Here is a 17583-nt window from a genome sequence, read left to right on the forward strand (position 1 = left end):
TGCTTGTACAGCCCTCTCGCAGTGTCCGGAGCAAGTATGGTGGGTCTGACACACCGGTGTCAATGTGTTCTTTTTTCCATTTCCAGGAGTGTAAAATGTAATTATCTCAAACCCCCGAAATTGTCTCCCAGTGTGGCGCAGAAGTTCGAAATTTGTCTCATACGTGACCTACAGCCTTGCTTCGTAATGGCGCCAAGTGTGGCACCCTCGGCCTCGGCGATGCGTCGATCAGCAAGGTGTCGGCACGTGCGACATAAAGGCCGCAGCTCAGAAGCGCATTTGCGGGGTAAGGTCGATTAATGATGCTACATTGGCAACAAATTTCACCACAATTTTGTAAACTCTTCCACCTGGCATTCGATGGAAATATTGACACACACACCCATTTCCACCATTTCACCACTTTTTTTGACGATTCTACGTTGGAGGTCAGACCCGCGACACACAGCGTAGGAATCACGCGGATTTCGTAGGGATGGTCGAGCATAACATTTCAGATACAACGCCGCTAAGGATCTACAAAGAAAAGGCTTCAGGGTAACGGATAAATGGCGTCTATAGAACCACTCCATCCGTTGCGCAGTTGGCTGCCTGATATTTCGTGGTCGAAAATTACAGTTCAGAGTGCGATGAGCAACAGGATAAAGTTATTGGAAACCTTCGATACTGCTGACGCCCCCCTGAGCAATTCAGCTCTTGTTGAAGGACCTCGTGGGCCTGCAACCCCAAAAAACATGGTACGTTCAGAGCCATTCGACGAAATGCGAACGTGATCCGAAGCAGCAAAGCGTGCTTATGGTTTTCCATCCCTCTTCAGAGGGGGAGTGGGCGACACTGACACAGACTTGAATGAAGCGGCAGAGTGTCCTTTTGAAACCTTTCAGTTCCGCAACACCTCCGCACGTTTGTTGGGCACTTCAGAAGTGTTCCTGTACAGAGACAGCCATTCACTGACCCCTAAGCGCTGGCGTGACAGCCATCCTTTTCGACACCTTCTATATTTCGCGTGCGGCTTACAAGCGCTAGTTCAGCTGCGTAGCGCCTCTCGGCTGAGGTGTGTCGAACTGGTTGCCTGTCACACCGGCGCCTAGGAATCAGCGATGGTTCAAATGGCTCTGAGTACTATGGGACTTAACATGTCATCAGTCCCCTAGGAGTTAGAACCTGCGACCGTAGCGGTCGCGCGGTTCCAGACTGAAGCACCTCGGAATCAGTGAATGGCTGTCTCTGTACAGGAACATTTCTAAAGTTCCCAACAGAGCTCTGCAGATGGCAGCGAAGGTGTTGCCAAATTGGGGTCTTAGAGGGTCTCTCCTCCCCCGAATCATACCATAGGAGGGCCCGAAACATGAGATGTGGAAATGCATAAACACTCGTGCTGCTTCGGATCACATTCAAATTTCGTCGAATGGCTGGAACGGTTCCAATCGGTTTTTCCCTGTACACCAAAGTAAAAGTTGCGATCCCGCTACTCTTCCAAAGGCGTGCTGTCATATTCGTTGCGGTTGCAGGCCTGCCATGTCCTTATAGAAGGGTTGAATCGTCCGGGAGGTGAAATCAATGTCGAAGGTTGTCAGGAGCTTCCTCCTGTTGCACACAACACAGTGAACTCTCATTTTACACCGCGGGAAGTGTGGGAGTCAACGCTCCGAATGCCACCACCCTGAGGCCTTTACGTGTCTCTTCTGTGCGCCGATTCGTGTAAAATGTGTTCTTACCCCACCCATAAGAAAATCGTGTGATTTCAGTACTGGTCATCAGTGATCTGACCTTCCTGGCACAGGCGTCAAAAGAACGGGTGTGGCGACCTTTCCGACGTATGACACGTTCACGGTGGCGTTGGAGAGAAGTGTGGTGAAATGTAGTGGCAATGTGATTTCACTAACCCATCTTACACCCCATATGAGCTTCTAGGTTTCGGCCTTTTTGTGGCATGTGTTGACACCTTCGTGTTTGAAGCATCTCCGTGCCCGAGCGTCTCGTTGCAGGGCGCAGGGCCATTACAGGGGAAGGTTGTACTTGTTAAGTACAATGGTAGAAAATAATGGGGTTTCGAATAAGTGACCCTCCGATACTGTGTCGCGCAGTGTAGTTACCTCAGAATTAATTACCCCAGCGCACTAGCACCCGACAAACGCCATAAAAATTGGCGAAGAAGATGAAATGTGGGTCCCAGAGCGTTATTATGAACTGCTTTGAATCTTGTATTTTTCTGGATCACTTGACAAGAACGAATCAAATACAGTCTATACTCGCGACAGTACGGCCTGTGCCATCAAAGAAACAGAAATCGGTGCCTTCATTACATCTCCAGTTCCGAATACCGCATTAATTTTTGTGCTGCACTAAGTTGTTAAGGACATTATGAAATTAGTGTACAATCTTCTAAGAAAGATCGTGGTTGGGTTAATCAGTAGGGGAATGTATTTGACAAGAAACTAAAGTACGTACATACATCATGTACGAACAAAGGAAAATGCAATTACAATTAATAATACGCCCAGTCACCCGCAAAGTTGATAACTGCTTAGCGCCTACGAGGTATGCTTGAAACCAAGTTTTCCGCGTATTCACGTGGAAGAGGCCTCCAAACGCTTCGAATTTGGGTTGACACCTGTTTCATGCTAAGAATGACTCCCGAAAAGAGATTAGTAAGCATTTTTTCGACTTTTGGATTCACTTTGCTGCTGGGCCACATTCTTCAAAGTCATCCATTTTAACCAAATTTATATCGTATTACCCACTTCTGAACAAAACACTTTGATTTCCGCATGTATTCAGATGCCGCGGCATGACTCATTTTCGAACCTTTGTGGTCGCTACAGAGGAACACAGTCTCAAAAGGCGACGCGTAAGCTGCACTCACGTATCTTCTCGTGTATCTCAGTCAAGACTTCAAAGTAAACTAATACTCCACGATAAATGATAACAGCCAAACACTTGCAGGATAAAGATTTATTAAAATCCTTGACCTTGGTTTCGGTATATCTAAATATACCTTCATCAGAAGTAAGATACACTAAAATCAAATCCTGCAGTGGAGATACATAAACAATTGTGCCAATTGTGTTCGCATCGACCCTCTGTCCATAATTATGTTGTATAAAAGGAGATGATGTTTTAACTACTGACGACGCCTTTGGCACAATTGTTTTATGTATCTCCACTGCAGGATGTGATTTTAGTTTATTTTGCTTCTGATGAATGTACATTTAGATATAACAAAACCGTGGTCATGGATTTTAATAAATCTTTATCCTGCAACTGTTTGGCTGTTATCATTTATCGTGAAGAATTTCAACAGTTGCTGTATCAGCTACGTTTAAGATTTTAAACTAAAGCTATACGAAATTGCATGAAGGACAACGGTTCCCTCTATTGTGCTTTGAAAGAACTGTGGCGATATGTTTTACCATCTGTGGGTAATGCAGACTACGCTCTTACTCAACTTGTAAGTAGGCTATTTAGGTTTTCTTTTTGGTAACGCCATGTAGCGCTCTGTATGAAAATCACTGGCTGTGCTGCGTGCAGTCTGTGGCTAGTTGGCATTGTTGTCTGCCATCGTAGTGTTGGGCAGCTGGATGCGAACAGCGCGTAGCGTTGCGCAGTTGGAGGTGAGCCGCCAGCAATGCTGGATGTGAGGAGAGAAATGGCGGAGTTTTGAAATTTGTAACACTGGATGTCATGAACTGCTATGTATCTTATGATTTTCAACACTATTAAGGTAAATACATTGTTTGTTCTCTATTAAAATCTTTCATTTGCTAACTATGCCTGTTAGTAGTTAGTGCCTTCAGTAGTTAGAATCTTTTATTTAGCTAGCAGTAGTGGCGCTCGCTGTATTGCAGTAGTTCGTGTAACGAAGATTTTTGTGAGATAAGTGATTCATGAAAGGTATAGGCTAATGTTAGTCAGGACCACTCTTTTGTAGGGACTACTGAAAGTCAGATTGCGTTGCGCTAAAAATATTGTGTTTCAGTTTAAGGAGAGTCATGTATAATTGTTCAAAGGGGACGTTTCATATGTCGACCCTTAGCCGAGGATACCTCACTGGAACCTTCTCATTTTTTTTTGTAGTTTGTGTAATTAGTGTAGCTTTTGTTTATTGCTAGCGCGTAATTGTAGAGAGAATCTCCTTTGTAGTTGCAGTCTTTCACTGCTGTACAGTAAAACAGTTGTTGTATGCATGTAGATTTGCACCAAGTATTTCGCAGCTGCGCTTGCAATTAACTTGATATTATTTTCAGCGCTTTGTTAATGTGTTCTCTTTTTTTTGCTCTTCAAATTGTGGTTTTCTGGGTTATCGTGTGAAATATTGTGACAATAATGGCTTGTGAAAAACGTAACACTAGGCTCCAAAGTAAACTGAGAAATAATAGTGACGACGAGCGTAGCTTACCAACACCACTGTGTAATGAATTAACAGACATTCAGAGTAGTAATTTGGTAACTGTGCATAGGGAAGTGGAGCGGGCGTCAAACAATGGTGTAGACAGTGAAACAGGTAGTGAACAGGGAAGCATTATCGATGGATCTGTCGGCAACAGCTCGCCTCAGGAATCGGGAATGACAGAACACAAAATTGCAAGTACTGTAGACTCAGGTTTTGGGTTTTCACCGTTTTCTCAAATGAGTCAAGACACATTTACCGCTTGTCAAAATGTGAATGTTGCCGGTGCAAATTCACTGCCGAAAGCACTGAGGAACATGTTTCAGACACCAGTGCACTGTAATTACAGTTAATGCAACAAATGGGACAAAAGCTTCAAAAGTTAGACACAATGGAACAAAATCAGAGACAAACACAGCAAAAGCTTCAAAAGTTAGACACAATGGAACAAAATCTTCAAAAGTTAGACACAATGGAACAAAATCTTCGGAAGTTAGACACCACGCTTGAACAAACACGTGAAGATTTAACTACTGAGTTACATAACATTGAATCGAAATGTCAAAAAGTCTGTAATGACCTAAAAACACAAATTTGTGAGCATTTTCAACCTATTTTTTCGCGGCATGAAAATGCATTACAGAATCACGAAGCAGCCATAAAAGAACTGCAAGCAATTGTTCACGAAAATCATGAGACCTTGCAAGCTAAAACTGACTCAGTTGCATCTACCGATTCGGTTACGCAACTTGCAAAAACTCATGAAAACTTAAAGGACACAGTAGATACTCTGAAAATTGGTTCAGAAAGACACATGGAGGAAATTAGTTCATTATCAGAGAAAGTAGTCGAACTTTCGGATCAGCTAAATAATTTATCTACAAAGGTAGATGATGAGCTGAATGACACAAGACCTGTAGCCCTCACTGACACTGAAGAGTATGAACAAATTAGAAAATTCAAACAAAATCAAAATCAAATCAATACACAGTACAAAAGAGAAATCTGGGAAGTATAAGATCAGTTGGCACAAGTAATACAAGAATTACATATTTCAGAGGACACTCACACTCCAACACGGGAAGAGCAACTTAGAAATACGGAAAAGTCACAAAACAATAACACAGGCATTTCGGAAATTATGAAAGAAATTGCCAATGTGCACCGATTTTTAAGACGGAACCGCCGACACGACGTAATAATGACCGATATGCGACTCGCCGACATGATGATTTTCACTATAAGCTGTTTATTACTACACGTAAATTCAAAACATTTAAGAATTCCGGCAACGACATTCATCCACAAGCGTGGCTTCATCAATTCTCTCATTGTTTTCCTCCCAACTGGTCATTAGAGCACAATTAGAATTTATGTGTGGCTATTTACAGAATGAACCAGCTGTAAGAATGCGATCTGTCATTCACGATTGTCACAGTAAAGGAGAATTTTATCATGCCTTCCTCTCAGCATATTGGTCTCAAGCTACACAAGACCGAGTAAAACATAGCATCATAATGATGAAACGTTTCGAACAATCTGAATTCTCCAGCCTTGTGAAATATTTTGAAGACATCTTGTACAAGAATCAGTACCTGTCAAACCCATACAGCCCCTCAGAACTCTTCCGCATTTGCTTAATCAAATTACCTGAATGTTTACGACATATTATTTTGGCAGGACGTTGCAAAGACGACATTGAAGCTTTTCAGGGACTCTTACAAGAATTAGAAATTGACACTAACAATCGCGGAACGCGAAAACAGGAACACAACAATTACAGGTCACATCCGTCGCAATTCCGCGATGCAAGAAATTATAACTGGACACGACAAGGCTATTCTTACAACGCAAATCGTGAACAATACAGACACCACCCATATGACAACCGTTGGCAGAATAATAGTTACAGAGAAAGATCACATTTCCGTAGTAATGAATATGTCAGAGATAACCACAAAAACAGACAATATGGCAACCAGAACTATTATTATCACGGGAGACAGAATAGCTTCAGATGCAACGGTCCACCGTGCAGTGATAATTCAGGGAGAAATCCTCCACCACTTAACCGACAAGAAAGAAACTACAGGAACTACCGACACGATGACAGACGATATAATCGTAACGACAGACTTGAATTGCATCAGAACTGGCGAGATTCAAACAGAGCAGGGTACACTCGACAAGGTGAATTTGTAGAAGCTAAGTCTCCTAATCCTAATAACGACACGCGCCAACAAACAGACAGACAATGACTCCCACCACAGGCTGGCTAAGAGAAAAATGACATAGACGCTAACCTTGAGACAAATTTTAGCATTCTTTAACGATGTATAGCGCATGATAATTGTGCTCAAGTTATTTTGCTGCGTACTGAGAAAAGGGTAAAAGATTGCACCACATTTCAAATGTAAAACCGTTTATTGAGAGATAATCTGCTTTTTAACTTTGTTTTTTCCATAAAACTTTTCACTTCACATTACTAGTACGCTTTGTCAGACTTAGAATCTGTTAACATGCAACAACGTTTGAAGTTAACTATCCAGTCTAGAACCTAGGTAACATATTTAGACAGTGTTTATGAATGCATTGTTATAGTGAACAGACGTCACAATGATATTGTGTGTGTACATTCTTGCTTGTCAGCTGCACGATTACGTAACGATTATCAGGCTTACATACTTAGAACATATAGTGGTACTGCTAATGAGATTTTAATGCAACATTTTGGTTTACTTGAAAATACATTCTGTGTTTAAAGTACTTTCTAAGAGATACCAGATGACACAGTGGTTAGTTTATTTGACAGCTACACTATTATAACACGACGCTACTAATGTGTGACACAATTTACATTGTTGCTTTTGTGGTGTATCTGTTTTATATCTGCACAGTTTTTCTGAATTCTTCTGGAAAGTAAAACATGTTTTAGTAGTAACTTTTGTGGTATAGCTACAATGAGACAGCCTTTTTCGTAGCACAATAAGTTGCATTATAGTACTTTCTTGATCACAGTAAGGTACGTATTAACTACGATATCTATACGCAAAGTATTTCACTTTTGTTTATCATGAGGTAAGTACATTGACTTCTGCAGAACTTAGCTTTCGGAGGACGATAACTACGACACTTCCACAGAGATTATCTTACAACATGAGCACAGTTTAGCGCTACAGGACACGCATTTGAGTGATTAAATTTGTACTTAAGACATTTACTTTTAAAGATTTTTGAATTACAAAGAAAGTTTTCCGTGATGCATTTCACTCAATTGCTGTAATCTGTAACACCTGAGGGTATAATTACATTAATCCTCAGGGGGGTACACGCTTACTCTGTGTACCATGTGTTTGGCAAGCACAAGGGGCCCTAGCTAATATGGTATTTGCTTATACAACTTTACACTTCGGTACCATATTTCTCTAACACATAAATTACAGAGCTATCTGATCATTTAACTGAAAGAGACAAACATTTATTTTACTACATCAGTGACAGATGTTTACGTAATTACACCGTTGGATAACTTCACACTTACGAAATTGTATTTTGTCTGTACTTTGTGAACTGTTCATATTTTTTCGGAACCATTGTGATATTATGAGTGCTTTGAATGATGTATTTGGTATGGGATCATGATTTTTAAAGTACGTTAGAGGTAGATGACACTCTTGAAATGAGCAGAGAATTTTTCTTAGGTCTTGAAATTATTAAAAGAATTTGCAACCATTTTCAGATGTGATTGATCTGTTATGATGTTATTATTACAATGACGATATGTATTATGCTGTTGAGGTATGTTTATGATCAATAAGCTGATAATTTGATTATGCTACATATTTATTATGATGAAATATTGAAGAAGTGTCGACAAATATGTATATGTGTAATAAAGTAAGGAATAATGAGTGGTGGTTAGGGACTCTGGTTTGTGAACAAGGATGTTGGAAATCAAGAATTGTACTTTAAGAGTTATGAAATGTGTGTAAATGTGTGAATGCATTACAATGCCGCCAAAAATTTTTTGGACACTGTTATATTTACAGGATTTTGTTCCTACACATTTGCAACGCAAATTCTAGACCTGTGAAATTTTCATATAAGACTGCCACTGTAGCGGAAACTGCTGTCGTAAATATTTTGGTAAGAAAGGTAAGTGACCTTGACGTAATGCGTTTCGGGCGCCCAGCTGAGAGATAGTCGTCTGGCAAAAGAAAGCCATTAGGTGAAGAAAAAAAAAGAGGCCATTATCGTCGCTATTGACATTTCTTTGCAGAAAGGATCGTAAATACGACACGCTCAAACTTGAAAACATATGATTACACTGTGGAGATCTTAATGTATGATATTTACTAAAATGCCTAATGAAATGATGAGAAACATTTTACATCTATTGTCTTTCTAATTGAGAGATTGCTTATTTTGTTTGATATCTAGTTTCAAGTTGCACTGCAGCATTGTTTAAATTAAAATTTAATAGATGTACTAATATCACCATTTTCTGTCTACAGACCCAGTAAGAATATGATGTACTTTCTTAGAAAAGAGAGCACAAATAGACGTTTCCCTTCACAGGAACTGCATAAATAATTTTTTTAATGACTTGGTAACTTTCTTGCAGAGTAATTTTTTGTGATGCATCACTCTAGTGTTAAGATGTGACAAAGGTATTAAACATGGCCATTTTTACTGTAATATTTTTTCTGCTTGAGCTTTGTCATGTTTAGATATAAGTTATTGCATTTGCTGCTGCTGTTTGCCAGGCATAGTGCTACTAAATTTCACTTTGTATTACTCTGTTAAGCTAGTTTTACTACTGATTTATTTTTCTTGTTGCTGCACATTGGCTCATATTAGTTGTAATGTTGCATTGCTTGGTAATTTAGATTTATTGCAGCTTGCTTTGACAATTTCCATTTTTTTCATTGTTGTTTGTATTAATTATTTTATGCTGCTGCATTGCCTCGTCCCTTAGTTTAGCATCCTAGCTCAGAAGATTTAAGTTAGCTTAAGAGGGGGTAGACTATATAAGAGAATGAGTTGCGATGAATTGGAAGAAATGCATTGAGAAGTCATACGAAAAAAGTACAGAAAGCAGGTATAGATAGGACTTTTTGGAAATAATGAAGAACGGAGATCTCCGAGAAGTAAAGAAAGTTTTGTTTGCAAAATACTGCAGTAAAAGAAACCCTGTCCTTTCCTTGTGTTATCCCACTATGTGTTTGTGTTGCCTTGTGTATTTGTGTTTTTCCTGTCTTTATGTGTTTAGCTGATGTTGTTATGTTGTAGAATTTTTCAAATACTGTGTTATTTTCTTCGTAAAGATGTTTAGACATTATTTATTCTGTTTTGTTTTAATGCTCATGTTGATGTTTCAAAAGTTATTCTGATCTTTCATATATTTACTTATGTCATAATTCCTGTAACACTGATGTATATGTCTATTTCTATTCTTTTGTAAAGCCTGTTTTACTACAAATGTTATCTGTATTGTTATGTTCTTTAATGATGTATTTTGTACCTTTGTAATTGTATTCTCATGTTATAAAATTGTAATTGACACCAGTTCATCAAATTATTAACTTGTAAGTTACATTTCACTGCACTCGTTTCTGTTGGTATAGTATATGGACACTATGTGAGAAGTAGGGACTGTTAGCATTTGCACGTGTGTTAGTAATTCAGCAAGGGATTGGATAACAGCATTGCTGGTTCTAAGGAGAAATCCAAAAACTTTGTGAGTGCACAAGTGGTGGTTATGGACTTGCTATATTATCCGCAAGACTCTTCAATGGTGATTGTGCACCTGCACAGTCACAACAGATGGCTGCTGGCCATCTCTACAAGGACTACAGTGGGTCTGCATCTTTGATGACCCAACAATACCATTATTTCTACAAGGACTACAGTGGGTCTACACCTTTGCTGACTCACCTGTACCATTATCTCTACAAGGACTACAGTGGTTCTACACCTTTGATGATCCATCAATACCATTATTTCTACAAGGACTGCAGTGGGTCTGCACCTTTGGTGGCCCACCAATACCATACTCTCCACCAAGACTATACTGGGTCTGCTTTGTGATGACCTACCTACCAATATTCTTCAAAACGTCGAATGACTCTGCTGTGGGTTTGCTCTGTTGTGGCCCATTACCTGTCTGCATGTCGAGAGTCAGTACTGTCTTTCCGTTGGAAGGACAACACTACTTCTTCAAGACTGCATGGAAATCCACTACTTCTGTGTGCATTTTCTTTTACTGCTCAGACTTTGAGAAAAACACTGCAATTTTACTGTGATGAATGATCAGGACTGTCTTTATGGACTGTGAGAAAATTTTAGCTTTTCACCAACATTGTATCAATAAATGTGCTCATTTGATTTCTTTGTTATTGTAATTAAGAAAATTTTTTTCAAATCTGTATTGGCCCCTGCCCAAAACAATTTGCAAATTTTTTTGTGGGAAGCATGGTGGCTATGTAAGTAGGCTATTTAGGTTTTATTATTGGTAACGCCATGTAGCGCTCTGTATGAAAATCACTGGATGTGCTGTGTGCAGTCTGTGGCTAGATGGCATTGTTGTCTGCCATCGTAGTGTTGGGCAGCTGGATGCGAACAGCGCGTAGCGTTGTGCAGTTGGAGGTGAGCCGCCAGCAGTGGTGGATGTGGGGAGAGAAATGGCGGAGTTTTGAAATTTGTAAGACTGGATGTCATGAACTGCTATGTATATTATGATTTTCAACACTATTAAGGTAAATACATTGTTTGTTCTCTATTGAAATCTTTCATTTGCTAACTATGCCTGTTAGTAGTTAGTGCCTTCAGTAGTTAGAATCTTTTATTTAGCTGGCAGTAGTGGCGCTCGCTGTATTGCAGTAGTTCGTGTAACGAAGATTTTTGTGAGGTAAGTGATTCATGAAAGGTATAGGTTAATGTCAGTCAGGGCCACTCTTTTGTAGGGACTACTGAAAGTCAGATTGCGTTGCGCTAAAAATATTGTGTTTCAGCTTAAGGACAGTCATGTATAATTGTTCAAAGAAACTGACTATACAATGTCGTTACGTGCCTCCTCGCAGGTGCCGCAATCTGTAACTGCGTCGCTTCTTATTAGTGGTGCTGAATCGTTACGCACCTGCACGTCTCTGGTGAACTGGTTGTTGCAGAAGATGTGGACAGCGTTGAACTCGCGCACCTTATCGAACTCGAACTTAATCTCGACGGGCTGTCCACCACGGCTGTCGTTCCTCCAGCCGACCCAGCCCTGACCTGCAGAAACAAAGAACACACGCTGTTCTCAACAACTAAACAATAAAACTGGCCAGTAGTTTCTTTAGAGAGTGTGCTTGGTGCCACACCTCGGTTAGTCAAGAGTGAGACTGTTGGTATGATTTGTTTGATGTTCAAGTCTCATGTACTTCAACGCGATTTCACCCTGTTTAATATACATTATCGAACACCGATTGATTGCAAAATTTCAAACGTCAGTCCGTTTAAGTGACAATTCCTCCTTCCTTACACCGCTTTTGTTATTTCTGTTACATACGCTAAGTTAACCTAGAATCAGTTTTCGGCCTGCAGTGAAATAGCCAGCCACGTAGTTTTTTAAACTTTGGATATGATGAAATTATTAAACACTAATTTCATGTCTTTCTGATATATATGAATGATTTTAAGAAGCATAACATAACAAACGATGTGACAAATTTTGTAGATCATTGTGAAAATTAAATACGGTACGTTAGTGCAAATATTTAGAGAACATGAATAGCTCGATCAAAGGATGAAGCGAACTACCATTTAAGATACGAAAATGACACATCTCTAGCCGAAAATTGGTATGAGAAATATCGTATGTTACACTACTAACTGAAAGACTAATTACATGCATAACCTAACGTATAATGCAAAATATAAAATTAATTCATACTTAATTCCATTTTTCAAACTTTATCAAACCTCTAAGTCTACCAGGCAGTTCAGTCATTCAAAATTATTAGGGGAGTATACCTGTTGAAAGAAACATTTAAAATTCAGATCAATTAATCCACTATAGTCAAACTTTTCCCATAGGGAACGTAATGAATTATGCAAAAAAACGAAGAAAATGTTTATTGTGGAGTAGTGAATGAAAATCTTGCGAAACAGACTAATTTCATAAGAAAATTATTCAACAGAACGTACAAATGCACAGCATTTTTTTCAATTTGTGGTTCTCAAAGCTTCCCAAGGTGAAATGTTTCTGTTTTAACCTCTGTTAATTAAGATACTGAGGTTTTAGAAAGGACCTACAAAGATATATCAAACTGTCGATTATAGTTACACGTTACTTCACACAACGACTGTTCCAGAATGGTATCGGGGTGGCTTGAAAAAGGCTCCCTGGTCCTCGTGTAACGACTGAGTTCGTTTGACGTAAATCCTTTTGGGCATGGCGGGAAAGTTATTGCGTGTGATATGGGGGCCTGAAACCAGCTATGGCCAATGTCCGTGAATTTTTTTACTAAAACTGACTAACTTACTCTGCACTTTTAAGCCGTTAGGAAGCTGCAACTCCGAAATATTCTATCAGAATAATCAACTGAAAAACTGTTTCTTTTTGCATAAATGAGCAGTAACCTACTTACTTCATTTCAGTGTTTTTTTTCCTTTTTTTTCTTTTTTTTTTTGCATTAGTCAGAGTATCAGTATCCCATCATTCACCAACAGATTCCCATCATTCTGTTGCGTGGTGTTTTCATATACAAAACTTTTAAATTTACTCATCGAACAGTTCCTCGATTCTCATTGGACAGACATTCAACCTGAGAGGCATATCTTAATTTCGCAGCTTCTTGGAAACAGTAGTGTCTGTTCACATACTGGACTTCTCGTGTACCATTATTTCCGAGTCGATGTGTGATTTCGTATGACTTTTTAGTTAACATGAATAGTCATTCCAATACAAGTGCGCTGTCTAATACGTGCCGTATAGTTTCGGGTCACACAAATAGCATCAATACTGGTTTAGGCTTCTTAGCAAGTTTTAAAGAGGTGATCAGTCACAAAATAATTTCGTTACAAGAGAGGCACTGTGTTCCCCTCAAGTAGTACGCCTAGTGTGGTCAACCGTGTGTGCTGTGCCAACATATAAAATGTATTCTACTTTCCTTAATTAGCTGACCTTTTTCAAATTAAAATAACGATCGCGGTCTTAAGAAATGCATAAGAACTCCCACAGAGTGGTCCATGTTTTCCCACTCTAGAAACGGCCGTCATAATTCTGAAAACTTCTCTTGAAGTTTTGTACACGTTTAAACTTTAATGATAAATGCAAATAAAGGAAGACGTGACTCAGCTGCAGAAGGTATATTTGTGTTTGTTTAACTCGATTCTTAATTCAAGTACAGTGAAAACTACAAAGGCAAATTTAAACTCGAATCCTCTCTCTCCGTTTCATGAGTCCTGTACATAACGGTGAGACCTCCAGACGTATTACAATACAGAAGAAATATACGAGGGTCAGTGTGCCACTGACGACTCATGTGACTATTTCAGATAATAGAGTTGGATGAATGACTACACGTGTTTTGTAATTTCGGACAGCCTTCGCACGGGACATGGCGTTCGACGCAATACGCGCTGACGTTTCCACCTCGCTGCAAACGGTACGCTGACTATCGCCTTATTGGACGGTGGCACATTCCAGGGTCAATTTTTGGTGCAGGTAACACTCGGGGACTATATACGAGTTCTTCAAACAAGGAAGCGTAAAGTAAATCTTACATGTCCGAGAGACGAAATACAGCTACTGCCTGATAATATTTACTGTCGTAATTTGTGCTTTCCAATTGCTATTTTCTTTCAGTTTGTATCACTGTCCAAACAGCCAGCAGGCTATCTATGTACTGAAATTAGAAGCGACCTGGAGGTACTTCTCTCTAGAGTAGACGGCATCGAACGGAATTACAAACAACATCTCCCTGCGACCAGCTTCTCCACCTCGTCTACGTACTCTACCAGCAACACAACAGGTGTCGACTTTCGCTCTCTTTTTCCATAGGCCACGACAAAGGCTATGCTCGTGCACTATATTCCATGTCCCAAGTGTGGACTTTTAGTCAACCACATCTACCAGCTGCCTCTTTTACAATTAACCATCCATCTTACATGTAACACTCTCAATATGTCGTCTCGTATTTTGCATGCAACTGCAGCAGTATCCTGTCACTACAATACCCTCTCCTGTATACCTGTTCCAACACGCTGACGACACCGCCTTCTGCGCAACCCATACTACCCTTCAATCATCCCGAAGCCCCCTTGAACATTAACTTCACCGTTTCATCTCCTGGTGTAACAAGTGGTACCTCTCCAACAATCCCACAAAATATAGGTAACAATCATAGGAAACACCACCCGAGTTTTCTCCTTGACATTTACCTAACAGTCTAGAACGCCCAGTCACTACAATTGAAACACCATCGATTAAAACTCGATCCGAAATTAACCTGAAATTTCAATCCACTAACCATCCAGCACAGTGGCTGCAATAGCCTAAAATTACTGACTAAATTCTCTAGTATTCTTCTTAAGTCATCCATCGTATCCTTAGGCTGTATCAATTTTGTACGGACCTCCACCCCTGAATTAGTTTACTACTGCCACCTAATGCCAGAGCGCTATGCACTCTGCCTTGCCTTCCGTATTCATTTAGCCTCGCCAACCGTCTCCTTCACCTGTCAATCAAATTCCCCCTTCTCCTCCACCACGTGGAACATATACAGGGTGAAAAATATTTAAACCGACAAACTCTAGGAGGTTGTAGGGGACATTAAAACAAACATTTTTCCCTAATGTAATTTTTTCCTATGAGGAGTATTTAAACCAGTGGAGGCCGTATTACAATCTTCAGTTGTAGGCAGCTTCTGTCCACCAGTGTAGTAGTGCATTGTCTCTGTTTACTAATGGAGCGATACACCAGGAGTGAGTTACACTGACATGCTTGGTGCGTACTGCGTAGCGCACCACAGCGGACGAGCTTCACAGCGGGTTTATCAACAACAATATCCTAATCACCGTATCGCGCATCATACGACCTTTGCTGCTGTGTACCAACGTCTGCGTGAGACCGGGTCATTTAGCAGATTACCTGGACAGGGACGCCGTCGCACGGTAAGAACGTTGCAATTTGAGGAAGCTGTCTCGCAGCACGTGGAGCGGGATCCTTCAATCAGCACTCGTGCAATTGCACGTAACATGGGGACATATCAGGCGAATGTAAGAACCGTCCTTCGAGAGCAATTGTTACGTCCATTTCACATACAACGTGTCCACAACCTGGAACTAGTTGATTATCAACCCAGAGAACAGTTTTCGCAGCGGTACCTGGGACACTGTGAAATGCATCCTACATTTCCATCCTCTGTGATGTTTACCGATGAAGCAAACTTCGGGGGTGATGGAGTCTTCAACATGCACAATTCGTATGTTTGGAGTGAGGATAACCCACATGCCACAGTTACTAGCGCTCATCAAGTGCGGTTCTTCGGTAAAATGTGGGTCGGTGTTGTTGGGGACTGTTTACCTGGGCCGTATCTGCTACCTAGGCCATTAAATGGCAGGCACTATTACAATTTTCTCACCAGAGTATTGCCAGAATTGCTGGAAAACGTCCCGCCCCCTACAAGACAACGCATGTGGTTCCAACATGACGGGGCGCCGGCACATTTCAGTTGTCGTGTGCGTCGATTCCTGGACCGACGGTTCCCAGAAACGTGGATTGTCAGAGGTGGTCCTGTACCATGGCGTGCTCGATCCCCAGATATTGCCCCTCTGGACATTTTTGTTCGTTTAATTAATTTGTCGCCAGAGAAATCTTCCTCTACCTGTTTAAATACTCCTCATAGGAAAAAATGACATTAGGGAAAAATATTTGTTTTGATGTAATCTAAAACCTCCCAGAGTTTTTCGGTTTAAATATTTTCACCCTGTATACTTTCTGTAAACTTGTTCCCTTACATCCCACAGTCTCCTCCATCCTTGAGAAACCTAGGATATTCAGTAGCCTTCCCCTCCGAGACGTTGAACTCATCCTCAAGATTTAACCCTCCATCCAACATAGCTTACCCTACCCATCGCATCGCAAATGAAAGATCTAACCCACCACAGCGGGGACCACAGTCCTGTCCCAATACCTGCTACCTAACAATCAGTTCCTTTCCACAAATAGATCCCTCATCCCTTTCCATCCAATATCCTCCAGAAAACCTACCACATCCCAGTTTCAAGCCACAGTTACCGGGAGTCCTCACCACAAAATCCTGATTACGATTTAGAATACACATCACACCACCATCATCGTCCACGAACATCTTAATCATCTGAATTTTAAATTCTTAAGTTTGATTTATTTGAACCACTTTTTACAAAATTGAGTGGCTGAAGACCGAGTACGTGCCACCACCATCCCTCTCCTCAAATATTTTTGGGGTGGTCAGTCTTAATAACTTTTAAATGTTAAGAAAAGTCACGCCTGTGACGCAGGTGGAGTTCTTGTCCACATTATAATGTGCGTTCGGAACATTTGACATGCATGAAGTTGCTCTGTGTTTTCGGAGAGATTCCGCCAAGGTGCGTTGTCTAGGCCCTAACGGCATAAGCTCGTCACGCGGCATGCTGGCGTCCAGACTCGCGGCAGCACGAACCTTTGTCCAGCACCGGGTAGTGGCCGGGCCGGAAGCTGTCGGCGGCGACGCGGCCGTCCGTCAGCTGGCCCAGCCCCCGGCGCAGCTCGCCGTCCCAGTGGCCGTCGTACGTCGCGTCGAACAGCTCCCAGCCGGCGCCGCGCTTGTCGCCCTGGGGCATCGAGTAGCTCACCACGCCGTCTGCAACACAGCACAGTAAACCTTAGTCACTCCAGCAGGTTGACGTGCAATCAAGGGGGTTGGCGGGTGTCACCAGGGTTGCCAAAACAGGGACCAGGATTCGGTGTTTAACAACACGGGAATGAACCATTCTGCTTATGCTGTAAGGCACCCCAGTTACGATATAAACACTTAGGTGACATGGTATAGAGATACGCACGATACAAATGGTGGTAGTATCGCATACGCAAGGGATAAAAGGGCAGCTCATTGGCAGAGATGTCATTTGTACTCGGGTGGTTCATGGGAACAGGTTTCCACTGTGATTATGGCCCCACGACGTGA

General features: G+C 41.1%; 1 protein-coding gene across 1 annotated transcript in view; it reads right to left on the minus strand.

Annotated features, from left to right (window-relative positions):
• The window catches only part of LOC124795125 (discoidin domain-containing receptor tyrosine kinase B-like), a 275212-nt gene that overhangs the window by 142396 nt on the left and 115233 nt on the right, over positions 1-17583 (minus strand). The window contains exons 5-6 of the mRNA XM_047258988.1: positions 17080-17259; positions 11529-11662 (exon numbers count right to left, since the gene is read on the minus strand). Coding sequence (XP_047114944.1) covers positions 11529-11662; positions 17080-17259 — 314 coding nt within the window. The remainder of the gene's footprint in view (positions 1-11528; positions 11663-17079; positions 17260-17583) is intronic.

This window comes from Schistocerca piceifrons, chromosome 4 (genome assembly GCF_021461385.2).
Source record: "Schistocerca piceifrons isolate TAMUIC-IGC-003096 chromosome 4, iqSchPice1.1, whole genome shotgun sequence".
Classification (NCBI taxonomy): Eukaryota; Metazoa; Arthropoda; class Insecta; order Orthoptera; family Acrididae; genus Schistocerca; species Schistocerca piceifrons.